Here is a 15,930-nt window from a genome sequence, read left to right as displayed (position 1 = left end):
GGAGACCCCCTTATAATCCTAATTAAACATAATGACCATATATCAGTGCTGTAGGAATGAAAAAGTTGCATATTTTCCACACAAAAAACACAAATGCTACGAACAAATGAATTTTGTTCGAGAAAAAAAGAAAATGTTATTAGAATAAAGTGGTGTTTTTTTTTAACGAAAAAATATCTTTACAAGAACAAAGACTTATTTTGTCGGGATAAAAAGGCACAATCTTATGAGAATATTTTTTTTCTAAGATAACGTCATAATATTATGATATTAAAGGACCTTATTCCTGTAATAATATGCCTTTTGTTGAAAAAATAAAACAAGACTTTATTCATGCAGGGGATGTCAGATTTATGTGATGGTATGTCACAATCAAATCAGAGCTTTTCATTGGCCCAAAGCTAAGGTAGGGAGTAATTGGTTTATTATTTTAGTTTAGTTTGTTTTTATTCGCTCTTTAGCCCCCATATAGAGATTATTTTGCGGATCCCTGGCTCCTGCCCACACGTCATGCCGCTTTCATCACTGAAGGCTTTGACTCTTCTTTGTTTCCTAGCAACCAACACGGAGCCGTGATGACTTGCTTTCAAGATGAATTTGATAACTGCAACAAAAAGGCGACTGCTCCCCCATCACCTACCTCTTACCGGAGGGGCTGCACGCAGGCTGTGTAAAGAAAACGCTGTTCTTGCATTTACCTAGCGGCCTTGCGTCCTCTCTCTCGGCTACCGGTGGCCCAAGGAGGGGGGACAGAAAGTGGGGTGCCGGGGGGTTTGGGGGAGCCCAGGAAAAGATCGTGGCGAGTCAGAACGAGCGGGGGTTTGATGTACAGGGAGGAGCCGTTGGTGTCAGCGGGGGGCGCATGCAGCGGCTCGGATAAGGAGACCTGCTTAGGCAAGGCGGGGGTGCCTTGGGCTCGGGGGTTGGAGTTGATATCCAGGGGCTGGGGGGACGGGCATAGGGAGTGGAGGAACGGGGGTGGGCTGTAGCCCGAGCGGCGGGGGACGGGTGACTGCCCCGTGGGCACGCATTCGGGACTGCAGGAGAGAGGGCGCATACCAGGGGGTGCTCGGGTGTAGAAGTGGTGGGGAGGGAGGGAGAAGGGTGAGGAAGAGGGGTAAGGGGGGGGCAGCCTCTCCTCCTCGGGGGAGGGTTGGGCGTTACAGGTGTCCGACCAATTGGACGACGCGTCGTCCGAGCTGGAATGATAAAAGAAACTTTTTTATGGCGAGCTGGGAAGCTGTTGAAGAGGATAAAGAGGTAGAAAACATCTTCGGATGATGATGTTGAAAGAAGAAAAAGCGTCACCTCATCCACTGCAGAGCCTTGCGACAATGGAAGGTGAAGCTGTGAAACATGCGGGGGCTGATGGCCAAAAGACAACATGAGAGCGCCGCACGTGCAGCAGTAGCCCCTTTCGCGCCGTCAAAATTGGCACATTGTAGGAGTAACAGTGTTCCCCCGCCTATATCCGATTTGCTAATGGTGAATTCACCTATTAGCGGATTTTCTATTGGAGCCTATCCTCCGTTACTCACTGAAAAACTTGCCCATTCACTGTTTTTGTGCTCAGGCCAAAGCCCTGTCTAATATAAAAGCAGTGCCATCTTGTGGCATCCTGATCTGACACTATATCCGAAGTCGATAAATTAACGAGTCGACGTCGACACCGCTTTCCATATCGGGCAGTACAGCTCTCTTGTGTGTAAGGTACTGATGCGGAATGATTGAAGTCCACCCATGATTTGGCGGGCTTCCAACATCAGTGGCGGATCAGAGAGTAAGGGGATAGGATTAAGTTTGAAGCCGTAATAGCTCTGTGAACGCACACTACAGAGTTCTGGGGCTACCGAAGCCTCAAAAATCAACATACACGCCTCTGATACGATATCCAAAGCTGGGTTGACATCGACACTGGGACAAAGCAGACATTGACGGGCCATATTGGCCATCTTTTTTCAATCTTTCTCTCCTGTTTGTGAGGTACAGATGAAGTAAAGGGGGTAGAAGCTGACCAAGGGAATTTTATCGGCTTCTGACATAGTATCAGAGGAATATCAGAAACAGAACAGCGCCAGTGTGTAAAAATATAGCAGTTCCATGGATGTAATTATTTGAATGCGCGAAGCCGCAATAGCATAATGAATATGCACTACGAATTTCTGTCTGAAAGACGTTACACCTCCAATGTGCAACTTTTCCAGGAAGGCAGCGTAAAAGGGGCTACAGAGGCCACAAAAATCAACATATTCAAGGATGTCTGGGGTCAAAGGTAAAATGTTGAAGGAAGGTCTTTGGAGGGGGACGATTACTGGGCACTGGTCAGGGGTGGAGTCAACTGTGGGACCCAGGTCAGGGGACTGAAACAGGTCGACGGGGGTGGGGAGGGGCACAAAAGCCTTACCTGGCTCGCTCGTTGCTAGTGGGAGGAGGGGTGGGGGAGAGGGAGCCCGAGGGGTCACCGAGCGGCTCGGGGGTGAGCGCGTCCGAGGGTGGGGTGGGCGCCCGCACGCTGGGGGGCGTGGATGAGGCTTTACGCGAGGAAGACGAGCCCCTGCGGGACACCCAAGAAGTGTCCATCACCCTGACTCCCATGCTGCAGTAGGACACAGACGCACAGCCAATCATAGGAAAGGAGAGCCTGGACTTGGCGGGTGTTGGGGGGGGGGTGGAGGAGGCCTTGTTCACGGGATCATCTTCCGTAGCCAACTGCAATGTTTTAGGGCCTTAAAAGCCTTGTGTCTTGTTCCTTGTCTTCCATGGCGCCACAAAGCTGACATTTGCTGAGCATTTAAACATCCATCCATCCATCCATCCATTTTCTGAGCCGCTTCTCCTCACTAGGCCCGCGGGCGTGCTGGAGCCTATCCCAGCTATCATACACCCTGAACTGGTTGCCAGCCAACCGCAGGGCACATACAAACAAACAACCATTGACACTCACATTCACACCTATGGGCAATTTAGAGTCTTCAGTTAACCTACCCTGCATGTTTTTGGGATGTGGGAGGAAACTGGAGTGCCCGGAGAAAACCCGCCCAGGCACGAGGAGAACATGCAAACTCCACACAGCAGGGGCCGGGGATTGAACCCCGGTCTTCAGAACTGTGAGGCAAACGCTCTAACCAGTCGTCCAGCGTGCCGCCACATTTAAACAGAGGTGGCAAATTACTCACACTCAATATTTAAGTACAAGTCCAGATATGTGTGTAAAAAAAAAGACTTTGGTAAAGGTAAAAGTACTGCTTCAACTCCTCTACTTAAATAACAGTGAAAGACTGAGTTAAGTACAACAGTAAAAAGCTAGCTAGCTTTGGCATGACTTTAGGCTATAAAAATAAAGGTTTGCTAACGTTGTGACCGGAGAGAACAAAAAATGCTAAATTAGCTAATGATAACACCTGCAGAGGAGCGCATAGGACAACACACAAACACTGCTCTGAGGTCAATATGTGTGACACAAGCTGTTTTGTGTCCAACAAAAAAAAGCTAGGTAATGTAATTAAAATACATCCATGCTATGATACTGAATGCTAACTATCATTTATAGCATGGGTGAACATTTGTAGATAAGGTAAGAAAAAATGTTATGTCTATGTGTTTATTTTATTATTGAAAATGATTTCTCATGTTATTATTAATATTAATTTATTTATAATTATCTAATAAATATATTTAAAAATGTATTCTATACAATTATTTTATCTTTATTGCTTATTATAAATCAATTAACCTAATGCAATGAGAAAATGTATACGAAAAGAATACATTGTATAGTGGAGCACAGAGTCCTTTGTTGTATAAATGTATATATATATACACATTGTATAAATGTATACGAAAATAATACATTTTACATTTTTTTTTAACATTTTAACATTTTTAACGGGAAAAACGACTAAATTGGTACAAATATTGCGGAACTGTGGGTATTTAACTAATTTAATCAAATATACTGTATTTTATAATTATTATGTAAATGTGAAAAATTTTATTTTAGCAATATCTTACTTGAATTTATTGTTTACAATAAATAAGTTCAACTACTCTATGATGTAACTAAATGCAAAATAATGAATACATATATGTTAATTAACCCATTTTAGAATAAATGGCTAGATTAAATCAACGGCTAAATTAAAGCAACAATTATTTCAGGACTCTTGATAATGTGAATGGTCGGTGGGCCGGATAAAATAAACTACTTTGCCCACCCACACCTTGCGGGAAGAAAGGAAAAACACCAGTGTCACTCTCAAATGAACTCGTGTCAGAGTTTGTCCTGTCTAACGAGTCCTTCCAGTGCCAGACATCACGATGATTCAATTTACATACACACAAAACAAGGCTGCTTTGTTCACATCCACCGAGCATGAGCACAACACATAAAGAACCTGGGAGACGTGATGAAAGGGGTGAAAGGGTTAATGCGGTACCTCTGTATCTTCCTGATGCTGCATGGTTAAAATATAGAGAGAGAGAAGCAGAATGAGGACATGGTGAAAAGTCAACTGAGACATGCCCCCGTAATTTCGATCGGTGAAACTCGTGCCAGGGGACATTTTTTCAAACTTGACAATCCTCGAAATGATCATCAGACTTTGACGCCATACTCCACCTACATCTGCATCATAGGCAAAAGCTCTTGGCAGTTTTAACTTAGCGTTGCCCATCCGTCAAGGATACCTGCCTCCGACTGACACTCATTTCAAATTGCCTTGTAAGAGTTTGTCACAATATGACCCCTACGACTTTCCTAAAATGGCTGACTTCCAATTCAATTTCAGGCATCAGTCCTTGACACTTTTTCATGCATCCTGTTATGATAGAAGTGAAAGTGGTGTCGGGGGCTCATTTTTCTACCTTTCCTTGGGACCCTACTAAGGGAATTTTATTTGAATGCAAATAAAATATTTTTGTAGGGTTGACCTGTTCAAGTATTTGAATGCAAATAAAATAGATTGTGACTATCAAGTTCAGAACTTTCATGTCAAATCATTAGTTCTTTACAGTTAAGACCACAGCTGGCTCATGGAAGACTGAGCGCGACGGATCAGAGCTGGGTTTAATTAGCCGAGCTGCGCTGAGACACCCCGCTGGGCCCGATAAGAGAAAAAAAAAGGGCTTTAAAAGATGGCAGGAAGATCAGAAAGAGAGAGAGAGAGAGAGAGAGAGAGAGAGAATGTCTCGACATCATCCTTTGTTACGTTAAACTTCAATATTTCCTGACCTAGACCAGTATTTCCCAACCTTTATTGAGCCAAGGAACATATTTTTACATGAGAAAAATCTCATGGCATACCACTCCCCCCCAAACATTGTCACAAATTAACTGAACTCTGAACTGCTTTAGCTGAACAGCTATTATTCTATTGCATGAATTGCAACGGGTGGATACACAGGTTAATAAAGAGCATTTCAATGTTCTGCCTGTCACTATACGTTGCTGGCATAGAGAGATGAACAAGGATAAGTTATGTAATTGTAGTACAGTTATAGAAGTAATATATTTGTATCTGTATTTGGACATATATTTAAGTGATCCATCTATAGATATTTGTATATCGGTGAGGAGCTGAATTTTGTCCGGGTTGTTTACAAAGAGTGTTTGCCACATATGCATGTTTTTGCTCCGCTGAGTGGAGTGGAGGGGGCCGGAACCTATGCTTCATTATTCACTGAAAAACCTACTTTGGCACCAGAAACTATGTTAAGTGAACTAAGGAGCTTCATTTCAACAAAAGTCGTGGTTTTCCACCATCGTGTGGCATTTTGGTGCCGATGAACTATATTGAAGTGACTTGAGGAGTTCCATTTAGACAAAAATATTACTATAGGCAATTATAGACCTTTTTAGATGAGTGTCAATTACTCTATTTGCTATTTGCAGGCGGGCTCGGTCCCTAGCCCACTGTAAATAATAATCGTTTTCAGATCAATTAAGTGAAATTGGATGATTCCCTGCAGCACACTTGATGATCTGTCACGGCACAGTGGCTGGGAAACACTGTTCCAAACAAACAGGGAATGCCACGAAAAAGAAACCCACTTGTTCCCCCCCTCCAGGAAGGCAAGGAGCCTCCTACCCGTCCTTCCTGTAGAACTCCAGCATCATGTTGTCGGTGGCGACGCTGAGGGGCCTGCGGCTCTGCTCGTTCTGCCGCCGCTCCATCTGCTCCATGTCGGGAGACGGCATTGAGCTGTAGTTGGCGTTGTGGTTGGTGTGCACGGGACTGCCGTAGTTGCCCGTCACGTTGAACTCGATTTCTGGGGGGAAGCGCAGTAAATATAGGATGAGAAGAAGTGTTAAAGAAAAATATTTTTTGTATATTCTTGACCAATGAATGATTAGAGGGATTCTCAAACTTCTGGGGTCCAGGGAAGCATTTTTTTCCAAGGAAGCCCTCAGAATTGTAACGGCGATTAAACATAATGCCATCGGAATTTAAAACTTGCCTATTTTTGAGAAACAAATTCATATTTTAAGAAAAATAAACATTTGTAATGTATAATAACAAAGTCGTAATCTTTAAAAGAACAAAGAAGAAAAGTCTGGAAGTCATAATCTCATGAGGATAAAGTAATTTTTCCACAGCCTCAGAGCACCTGAACAAAAGAAAATTTTTATATATGTTCATTTTTGTGTACTTTGGGTCACTTTAGTAAAAGTCATCAAATTTAAGGTAAAAAAAAAAAACTACATTTTGGGTATTTTTTTTATTACTGTCAAATGTCAAAACAGGTCACATTTTACCTGAATGTATATAAGGGTTAAGCTTATCCAGCTTTCCGAGATATTATTTAAATATGTCTAACAAGAGTCCCTTTGGAAAAGCAGAGGAGAGCAGTCCTGGTGCTCAGGCCTCACCTCCAGGGAAGAACCAGTCGGCGTGCTGGATGATGGGCTCGATAATGCCGACGATCTGCAGGGACACCGTGGTCATCATCTCCGCAATGTTGCTGCAGAGGACCGAAAGAGCACAATTTAAAGAGGAACACTGGTGTGCATATTTTCTTGTCAGTATAAGGGCTATGGAAGTTAAAAAAAAAAAAAAAAAAAAAAAAACAGCGAAACTAGTTTGTGTGCAGAGTTCTTTGTTGCTGTTATTAAAACAGATATTGTACATAATTCACAGTGAAAAATAATATGTACTTTTGGACATGTTTAACTTTTACTTCCATAGAGGAGTTGAATCAATACTTCTACGTGTAACGGTCTTTTTTTTTTTTTTTTTTTTTTTTTTATAAATAAAAGTATCTAGACTATGAGTACTTTTGCCATCTCTGCGGCGGAGACATTAGCAAGGTTAGAGCTGTTAAAGGCTAATTAAGAGCTTGAGAGATTGATGGCCGACACATTTAGAAGGACACCAGGGAGGGCGACTTCTTTCCAAACTGCTGCGTCACTATCATAAACAGACTTCATCTTGGAAATGGTCATCTGGAGGTTTTTTTCAGCACATTCAAGAGGACGATGAGAACACTGACGGTGGAGTTTCTCTCACGTGATGTCACTGGAGATGTCGGTCTTACCCAGCGGTGGGCAAACCTTTGTGCTCAGGGGCCGAATTAGATTTTTAAAACGGATGGATCAGGTCATATATAGATAGTTTATTTTAATAATAAGCTAAGAATTCATTTGTATTTTTCACATCGAGCGTGCTGTATGTGCCCGTGCTTTGCCCACTTTCCTGCTCTTACCCGTCGCTGTGCATCCACAGCAGGTTGGGCCCCAGCACGATGGCGATGTTCCCAGGCGTCATCTTGTTCACGTCCTGGAATTCCGTCAGTTTGGACAGGAACTTTATCAGATATCTGCAAACATGTCACAGGAAGTAAGAGCAAGGTCGGACTTCGCATTTGCATAACCTACTTCTCCTCGTTTTCTTCTTCTGCTTTTCCCAACGGACTCACAAGAGGGAAAAACATGAGACTACTGAGCTGTACAAGTATGCTAACGCCAAAGTGAAGCAGTATGTGATAAATATCCATAAATGCCTCCCCCAAGCTAAATACAACTCCCATTTGAGAAGTCCCTTGAGGACACTAAAGTGGGCCAGTGGGTCGACTGAGTGTTTGTGTGTGTGTGTTTGTGTGTGTGTGTTGTGAACATCAGGCAGCTCGTCGCAGTGAGCGACGCTCGTTTGGTCGTGTCTGACATCTCCTCTGAGGAGACGCGCTAAAAATAAACCCGACTTGTAAGATGCGACGGAGACACTGACGCATGCAGTTTGCTCTCCATCTCATCACCTTCATCACGGGCCTCCAGCAAAGATCCAACGGAACCAACTAAAGAATAGTTTAAGGGGACGTTTAAGCACTTTTGATACCGAAAACTCAGCGGTGGGCCGTGCATTTGGTACCTGGGCCTTCAGTCAGGACTAACCCGACTTAATGCGCCCTTTATCACGTCACAAATATAGAAACCATTATTACTAGACAAAAAACAAACCAGGAACTGAATCTTAATTTATGCTTGTGCATTTTCTGCACTGTCAATAATGTCCTGTTTTTGAATAAAGGGATGGAAATTAAAAGATTGGATCTGAGTCATCTATTACTCGGGGAAGAAAACGTGACAGATAAATTGATTATTAAAATAATCATTAGTTCCAGCCCTAATTAAGTGTGTTAGTTAAATGTATAAAAAAAATACAATAATAATACCAAATATACTAATCGTAATCATACGAAACATGTGAAAGTATTACGTAGAATATATTAACCTGTGTACATCGCTAAAGACATGCTTTGCTAGTTGAAGTTGGCTGTAACAAGTTTTGCTCTGACCAACCAACCAAAGGATGCAAAAATGGTGACGTTATTGTGAGGTGAATTAGAAATTTTATTGGTTCAAGAAATAGTCCCATTGCTAATATAGTTTACGTTTCATCGGCCAGCACTACAGATTCTGAAGGCCCTGAGCAGATTCGATTGACATGGAAACACATAGAGGCTGAAATCTGATTGGACAAAAGAAATTAATAAATAAATAAAAATCTAACATCCATGTATGCTTACTGGATGTAGTGCAACCAAGATAAATGCTATGAAATGAAGAGAATAGACTGTTGGGAATAAACTAATATAAATAAATAAATTGTATGTTTGTAAATGTAGGTGAGTGCTGAAAATCATGTATCCATTTTAATTCGTTTGAGAAGCTGACTGGAGAAGGGCGTTTTCACGTGACGAACATTCGAGGAACAGAAGCAGCGAAAGTCTCACCTGAAGTTGTTGTTGTTGGCTGTCGGCAGCTTGTCGCAAGCGCAGCGGAGAGCCTGCAGCCTCTTGTCCTGGTCCGGATTGCTGCGGGAAGCATGAGGATCACGATGCAAAAAAATAAATAAATAAAAAATTCACGCAACTTCATCCTACGGTGTGTTAGTCTGTGAACATGGCGGCAACTTACTTTGAGGCCTGGATCCAGTCGTTGTAAAGCTCAAACTTCATCAGGGGCTCAGGGAGCTCGCGCAGGTAAGATTTTAAGGCTCCTAGAGGACAATAATTGAGTTTATTTGTCAGGGTTCATGTGCAGAAAACATTCAAATGAAGAGTAGAAATTCTCTGTGCCAGATTGTAGCCTTGTAGCTAATTTCCATCTGCACTCCCTGTGGCAGGTAAGAAAGAAAACAAACTTAGAAAAGAAAGCAGAACAAAAGTTCAACAGACACACACACACACACACACACACACACGCATATAAATTACATTATTCACACCTACACAGTGACATGAAATTTCACATTGAAGCTGATGGAGGATGCACAAGTTCACAAATTTGATGCACTGTTGCAGCCGAGCCACATGAATTTGGGATTATTGGAGAGGGACTTGTCCTCGGTCTGGAGTCGTCTCGCCTCTGCTCAACGAGCCAGTGATTTTGGATTTGCCTCCGTATTTAACGAGCCGTCTGCACGCTCGCTCTCATGAATAATTCTCCTCGATTTTGTGCACTGTGTGAAAGCTATATACTACTAACTGAATAGTCCGGCCATATACATTCATGACATACAGTAGCTCACTTGCAAACAGAAACCAGGGGTGAGAGTGAGTCACATCTTGGATAATGCAAATTCTCATCATCAGTCATGTAGTCCAAGTCGAAGTTAAGTCGAGTCTCGTGAATACCAAGCCAAACTCAAGTTGAGTCCGTCATAAATCTTAGCCCCGAGCCATAAAACTGTCTACTTAAGTCTGACTCCCAAACCTCCCACAAAAACGAACTGGTTTCCCACGAAAAATTTTTAATCAACCCTTTGTTGTCCTGACGACAAATGACCTCACCTGCGATAGCGTGCGGATCGGCCGAGTATTCCTGTACGTCCAGCACACCGCAGTCCAAAGACGCCTTCAGCTTCTTCAGCTTGGAGGCGGACGGAGCCACTCGGAACAAACCCTGAGAGCCCCGAACAAACATCATGGGTCACGTCCTTACCGACATCACGGTAAACAGGACAAATCTCGATCTATATCCCTGGAGCAGGTTCAAAACTATCTATATGTCAATAGGTGGCGCTATAACCTCCCACTGTAATTTTAGTTCATCAGAAGCTCAAAGAAAGTCATTCCCAGAGAAGGCAATTCTATATCTATTTTCGATGTAATGCTCGGAAGCAGTTTTGGTCAAAAGTGACTTTACACCCTTTTCCACCAGGAAATATCACACGAGAGGGATGCGATGTTGTATTGTATATCATCACGGCTGTGATTCGGTCGAAGGCACAAGGCCCCTTCATGGCCTTTTGCTTTTATACAACAGTTCTACAAGTAATAAGGGGCAACAAATTATGATTGATTTACTTCATGAATACATTGCCCTGCGATTGGCTGGTGACCAGTTCAGGCTGCACCTCGCCCGAAGATAGCTGGGATAGGCTCCAGCACGCCCGCGACCCTTGTGAGGAGAAGCGGCTCAGAAAATGGATGGATGAATACATTGCCTTGATTAAAAATAGAAATATTATGAAATTTATAGATGATTTTGTAAAAGTAGTTGGTGCTCTACCTAAGATCTGATGTTATTTATTTATTTATTTATATACATTTTATTATTAATTTATTCAAGATATTTCACGTGAATTTGTATTCATCAGCGTGATTTTCAATCCTTTTTTATTATATCTGGTACAGCACTCATGTTGTGTCTTACACAATGGTTTGACATCATTTATGAATTGCTTGTTTAAAAACATCCATCCATCCATCCATTTTCTGAGCCGCTTCTCCTCACTCGGGTCGCGGGCGTGCTGGAGCCTATCCCAGCTGTCATCGGGCAGGAGGCGGGGTACACCCTGAACTGGTTGCCAGCCAATTGCAGGGCATATACAAACAAACAACCATTCGCACTCACATTCACACCTACGGGCAATTTAGAGTTGTCAATTAACCTACCATGCATGTTTTTGGGATGTGGGAGGAAACCGGAGTGCCCGGAGAAAACCCAAGCAGGCACAGGGAGAACATGCAAACTCTACACAGGCGGGGACGGGGATTGAACCCGGGTCCTCAGGACTGTGAGGCTGACGCTCTAACCAGTCGCCCACCGTGCCGCCTGTTTAAAAACAGTATTTAAAAAATGTAGATGGAAGTGAGATTAAGTGCAGTTTAACTGTGGTCACCGAAGTCGTCTAAAAATACAGGTTTGTGTGCATATGACATCATTCCAGTTAGCGTGCGCGTGTGTGTGTGTGTGTGTGTGTGTGTGTGTGTGTGTGTGTGCGTGTGAATCTGACCTCCTCTTGCATGCCGCAGTCCAGCAACATGGTGACACAGGCCTCGATGGGGAAGGCAATATCTCTCCCGCTGAGCTCTAAGTGCTCTTCCAGCGGCTTCCCATAGCAAGGCTTCTCCGCCCACGACTCTGACAAACACACGTTAGATGTACAGTGTTTCCCCCGCTATATTGTGGTTGATCTACCACGGCGCCCCTATAGTGCAGATTTTTTTGTGGAACGTATCTTCTTGTCTGTTGTGGAAATCTGCTGGTCATAGCGATAGTTTTTGATCGTTTTTTACAGCTACTTCTGGTAACATAAATACTGTATCGAAGTGATTCTCAAAGTGATGTACTAGTGGTATCCAGGCTCTCTATGGTATGCAAAAGAATCGCTGCTTAAGTACAGTTCAGTTGTATTTAACTTTTTAGTACTATACATTTCAGTTAATCTTGAAGAACGGTTTGTTTTTAAACTTTTATATAGATATAATTTGTATTTAACTTTTATGTGCAATACAGATTGGATCAATCTGTAGTTTTTTTTTCTTATTGAACTGCTCATAATGTTAAAGTGACTTCAAATAATGTTACTTTTTATGAAGTCAATCTGTATATAAAATTGCAAGATTTTCAATCTCTTAGGCTCTGAGCTTAAAACTCTTTTTGAAAATAATAATTTATATGGTCTTTCCTATTACGAGTGGGTGTGAAAGTTGCCCCCGTGACAAACGGGGGTTCACTGTATGTGTGCGTGCGTGCATGTCTCCTGCTCACCCTGATGAGCTTTAATCTGAGGCAGGATGTTCTCCAGCAGCTCCAGTGACTTCCTATGGTACTCAGCCTGGACTTCAATCAGCTGCAGAACACACGACACATCAGTATGTGCGTATTCGTGTATGTGTGTGCGCGTGTATGTGTTCAACGTACTGTCTGAAAGTAGCTTGCATAGTCGAGTTCTTTGGCCATGGAGCTGTACATGTCCGCAGACAGCTGGTCCTGGTGGCAACAAGCAAAATGAAAGTGTGCCATGATGAGCTTTTATGATTACAAAAATAAAATATGTTCATTACTCTTTAATTCATGAATGACATGCAAGCAACTGTTTGTAGTGTAAGTGATAAAAGCTGTTTAAAATGTTTAAAAGCTTTTCCAAAATCTTACAGCTTGACCATTTTGTTTGACTATATACATTAATCTTCTCATTAAGAGCTACTGTATGCAATAAAAAGGGACTTTTTTTTTTTTTTTTTTTTTAACAAAGGTGACTGGTGGCGAAAATAGGTTTTCTGTTCATTTGTTATACAGTATTCCTTTTTCTTTTTTTTTTTACCTCGTCTATGAATAACCTGGCCAATCTGTCCATTTTAAAAGTCAAATGTGACCCTCAAGCACAAACGTTTGCCTTTGCCTGCCTTACAGTAGTAGTACAAGCACTGGGTATTCCTTTAAAAAGTCACACGGTAAGGTAAACTCCTGACCCGACAGATCTCCATGCGATTGGCGGCCTCCTCCATCTCCTCCCTGAGGTGGTCGGCCTTGGCGCCGCTGGGCTGCAGGTTGCTGGGCAGGCCCGACGATTTGCTGGACTGATAGTACCTGAAAACGTTTCAACGTGAGGGATGGAAAGCCTTTGGAGCATTAATTCAATATCCTTGATATCCATCTTGAGCTCCATGGACTAGTCTGCTTTGTCTTTACTAGTAAGGCAATTCAGCGCACTACGGAAACTGCGCAATGTGCGCCGGAGCGCAAATGGTGGCGTATTTAGATTTTCGTGCAAGCGCAACGCTCACTAGCGTCTTTGCCAATTTGGCAGACCGCCCTGCGCATGTGACAATTTGGTGACTGAAAGTCGGTCTAAACTTACACCTGCTGAGTTGACGTTTTTGGTGAATTTGATCAAATTGGAGGCAGATATATGAGCTACACGGACGTGTCAGACATCCAAATGAATCATTGTAGAAATCAATTCATTGAACGCATTATAATTATGATCATCATTATTATTTTTTAAGTGGCCAGCAAGCATGGTGGTCGGGTCGGCCAAAGTTGTCCTACTAGTGTGCAGAAATGTCATATAGAGTTGTGCAAAGCAATAGTGGAAAAAACTTTACTAGTCAGACAGTCATTCTACTAGTGCGCCGAATTATTTATCCGAATAAATGCTCAAATGACTGCCCATTTTAGCATTTATTCAATGTTCATAATATCCAGCTTAAGGTCCATGTACTAGTACACTTTTGTTTTCACAAGTAGGACAACTTACAAGTGAGGCAAAACGGTGCACTAGATGATAAATGTGTGCTGCTAGTACCCATAGTCACATATAAAATTCTACAAGTCAATATCCACTGCTTCACCAGTAGTGCATAGGTGTCAATTAGTGCACTGTTTTACCTCAGTAGTAACATGTAGTTGTTCTACTGGTAGCCCAAAGTTGTCCTACAGGACAAAGAATGTACTAGTGCATGGACCTTAAACTGGATATCAAGGATAGTGGGCATGACAGATGCCTACTAGTTGGGCCTAGTTGTGTTACTAGTGCAGCATAGTAGTTTACTAGTAAGGTTTTATTCCTTACTAGTAGGTCAAATGTAGCACCAATTGTGGAAAAAACACTAGGAAGACACAGTTGTTCTCTTAGTGCACCCTACTTGTTCTGCTAGTACAGTATGTCAAACAGTATATTAGTACACAAGCTAGATAAAAAGGATATCAAATAAATGCTTAAATGGCTTTACATAGCAAGGAGAACATGAGAACATCATCGAGGACAGAGGTGAAGAATCTGATCTCAGGTCTGTTTCTCACACATCTACAAGTACACACATACTGACCGTGTGCGTGCAGAGTCCATGTCCAGGACCAGTTTGGCTAAATGTTTCCTTTGTTTCTGGATGTTTGGGATTTCCACCTGGGGGGGGGGCAAGCAGAGTGGACTTCTGTTTTCGGCTGCGAACCAGGGCAGCACACGCACACACACACACACACGCGCGCACGCACGCACGCACGCACACACACACACACACACACGCACACGCACACACCAATGTGTGCTACTCTCATGCAGATTCATTTACAACAACAAGCATGTTGGTGTCACATTGAGGTAGTGCAGCGAACACAAGGTCACATAGCAGCATTCATTTCTTTTACTCCCACCAAGGAGGCTATGTCCTCTCTCTACAGTTTTCGATTCATCAATCGGATTGTTTTGGTCTTTAGCGTGAGACACAGCCAGTCAATTCCTGCAACTATTTTCAACTTTTCAAAGAGTGGTCTCAGTACCTCGGAGAGGTCGTACAGCGGGTCCATGACATCTCTCTCGATGATGACTTCGAACAGGATGAGCTCCTGGGACAGTTTGTCCTGCGTCTCGCCGCACAGCTTCAGCATCTTCCTGCGGCACCACAACAGACGGCAGCCGTTTAGTACCGACCACGTGCGATTCCACTAACCCACCGTGCCGCTGCTGATTCATGTACTCACCCCAGCATAGACTCGTCTCCGAGCACCGCCGCCCCCTCCACCATACATTGTGCAAGTGTCGCGAGAGGAAGCTTCTTCTACAAGCAAACGTGAGAGAATCACCATGACGACCAGCTCCACGTGTCAATCATCACACACACACACAACGTGAACAAGCACACGAGCATTAACATGCAACTAGTCTCTTGGCTTGGCGATATGTCATTATAAAAAAACTTTTTTTTTTATGAAAAATTCAATTTTCTATTTTAATAGATTTTTCACCTTCGCTTATAGTAAAATAAGGTCAATAAACATGCGTGTCTTCTCACCAACGGAGACCTGACCGACTTCTTGTCCACCTCCACGCCCTGCTGACCCTGCAGACACGCCGTCAGCTTTTTGTGGGTGCTGTGCGACACCTGCTTGACCAGCTCCAGACGCTTCTCCGCCTGACACACAATAACAAACGCAATCAATAAAAATCATTATTTGTATGTGAGTTGACGTGTCCATTATTAGTTACCTGCAGCAGGTCTTCGCTTAACACTTCGGTCTTCTCAGCCCTGCGAGGAAACAGAAAAAAGAAACCTCTTTGTGAGTCAGGCTCAACTTGGAAGGGTATGGTTGCTATAGCAACTGGGAGACATATACACACATCCACACACATAGACATTACATGCATGTCGCAACGTTTGCTGCATTTCATATGAATATTGCAGGAAGAGTGTGGAGCAAATGAT

At 43.0% G+C, this 15,930-nt stretch overlaps 1 protein-coding gene across 6 annotated transcripts in view; it reads right to left on the bottom strand.

Annotated features, from left to right (window-relative positions):
• arhgap44b (Rho GTPase activating protein 44b) overlaps positions 1 to 15,930 on the bottom strand; it is a 39,593-nt gene that overhangs the window by 6,543 nt on the left and 17,120 nt on the right. For 3 of the 6 annotated variants that reach the window (XM_061705354.1, XM_061705353.1, XM_061705355.1), the window contains 19 exons: positions 15,714 to 15,753; positions 15,520 to 15,639; positions 15,209 to 15,285; positions 15,008 to 15,119; positions 14,557 to 14,633; positions 13,198 to 13,315; positions 12,647 to 12,715; positions 12,494 to 12,575; positions 11,736 to 11,863; positions 10,288 to 10,399; positions 9,413 to 9,494; positions 9,229 to 9,309; positions 7,702 to 7,815; positions 6,869 to 6,960; positions 6,087 to 6,267; positions 4,437 to 4,454; positions 2,405 to 2,596; positions 1,309 to 1,365; positions 699 to 1,199 (listed from right to left, as the gene is read on the bottom strand). In XM_061705354.1, the coding sequence (XP_061561338.1) occupies positions 699 to 1,199; positions 1,309 to 1,365; positions 2,405 to 2,596; positions 4,437 to 4,454; positions 6,087 to 6,267; positions 6,869 to 6,960; positions 7,702 to 7,815; positions 9,229 to 9,309; positions 9,413 to 9,494; positions 10,288 to 10,399; positions 11,736 to 11,863; positions 12,494 to 12,575; positions 12,647 to 12,715; positions 13,198 to 13,315; positions 14,557 to 14,633; positions 15,008 to 15,119; positions 15,209 to 15,285; positions 15,520 to 15,639; positions 15,714 to 15,753 (2,253 nt within the window). The remainder of the gene's footprint in view (positions 1 to 698; positions 1,200 to 1,308; positions 1,366 to 2,404; positions 2,597 to 4,436; positions 4,455 to 6,086; positions 6,268 to 6,868; positions 6,961 to 7,701; positions 7,816 to 9,228; positions 9,310 to 9,412; positions 9,495 to 10,287; positions 10,400 to 11,735; positions 11,864 to 12,493; positions 12,576 to 12,646; positions 12,716 to 13,197; positions 13,316 to 14,556; positions 14,634 to 15,007; positions 15,120 to 15,208; positions 15,286 to 15,519; positions 15,640 to 15,713; positions 15,754 to 15,930) is intronic. The other 3 variants (XM_061705357.1, XM_061705358.1, XM_061705359.1) reach the window with 3 other exon arrangements.

This window comes from Phycodurus eques, chromosome 19 (genome assembly GCF_024500275.1).
Source record: "Phycodurus eques isolate BA_2022a chromosome 19, UOR_Pequ_1.1, whole genome shotgun sequence".
Classification (NCBI taxonomy): domain Eukaryota; kingdom Metazoa; phylum Chordata; class Actinopteri; order Syngnathiformes; family Syngnathidae; genus Phycodurus; species Phycodurus eques.
This window is presented reverse-complemented; position numbering and strand designations above follow the sequence as displayed.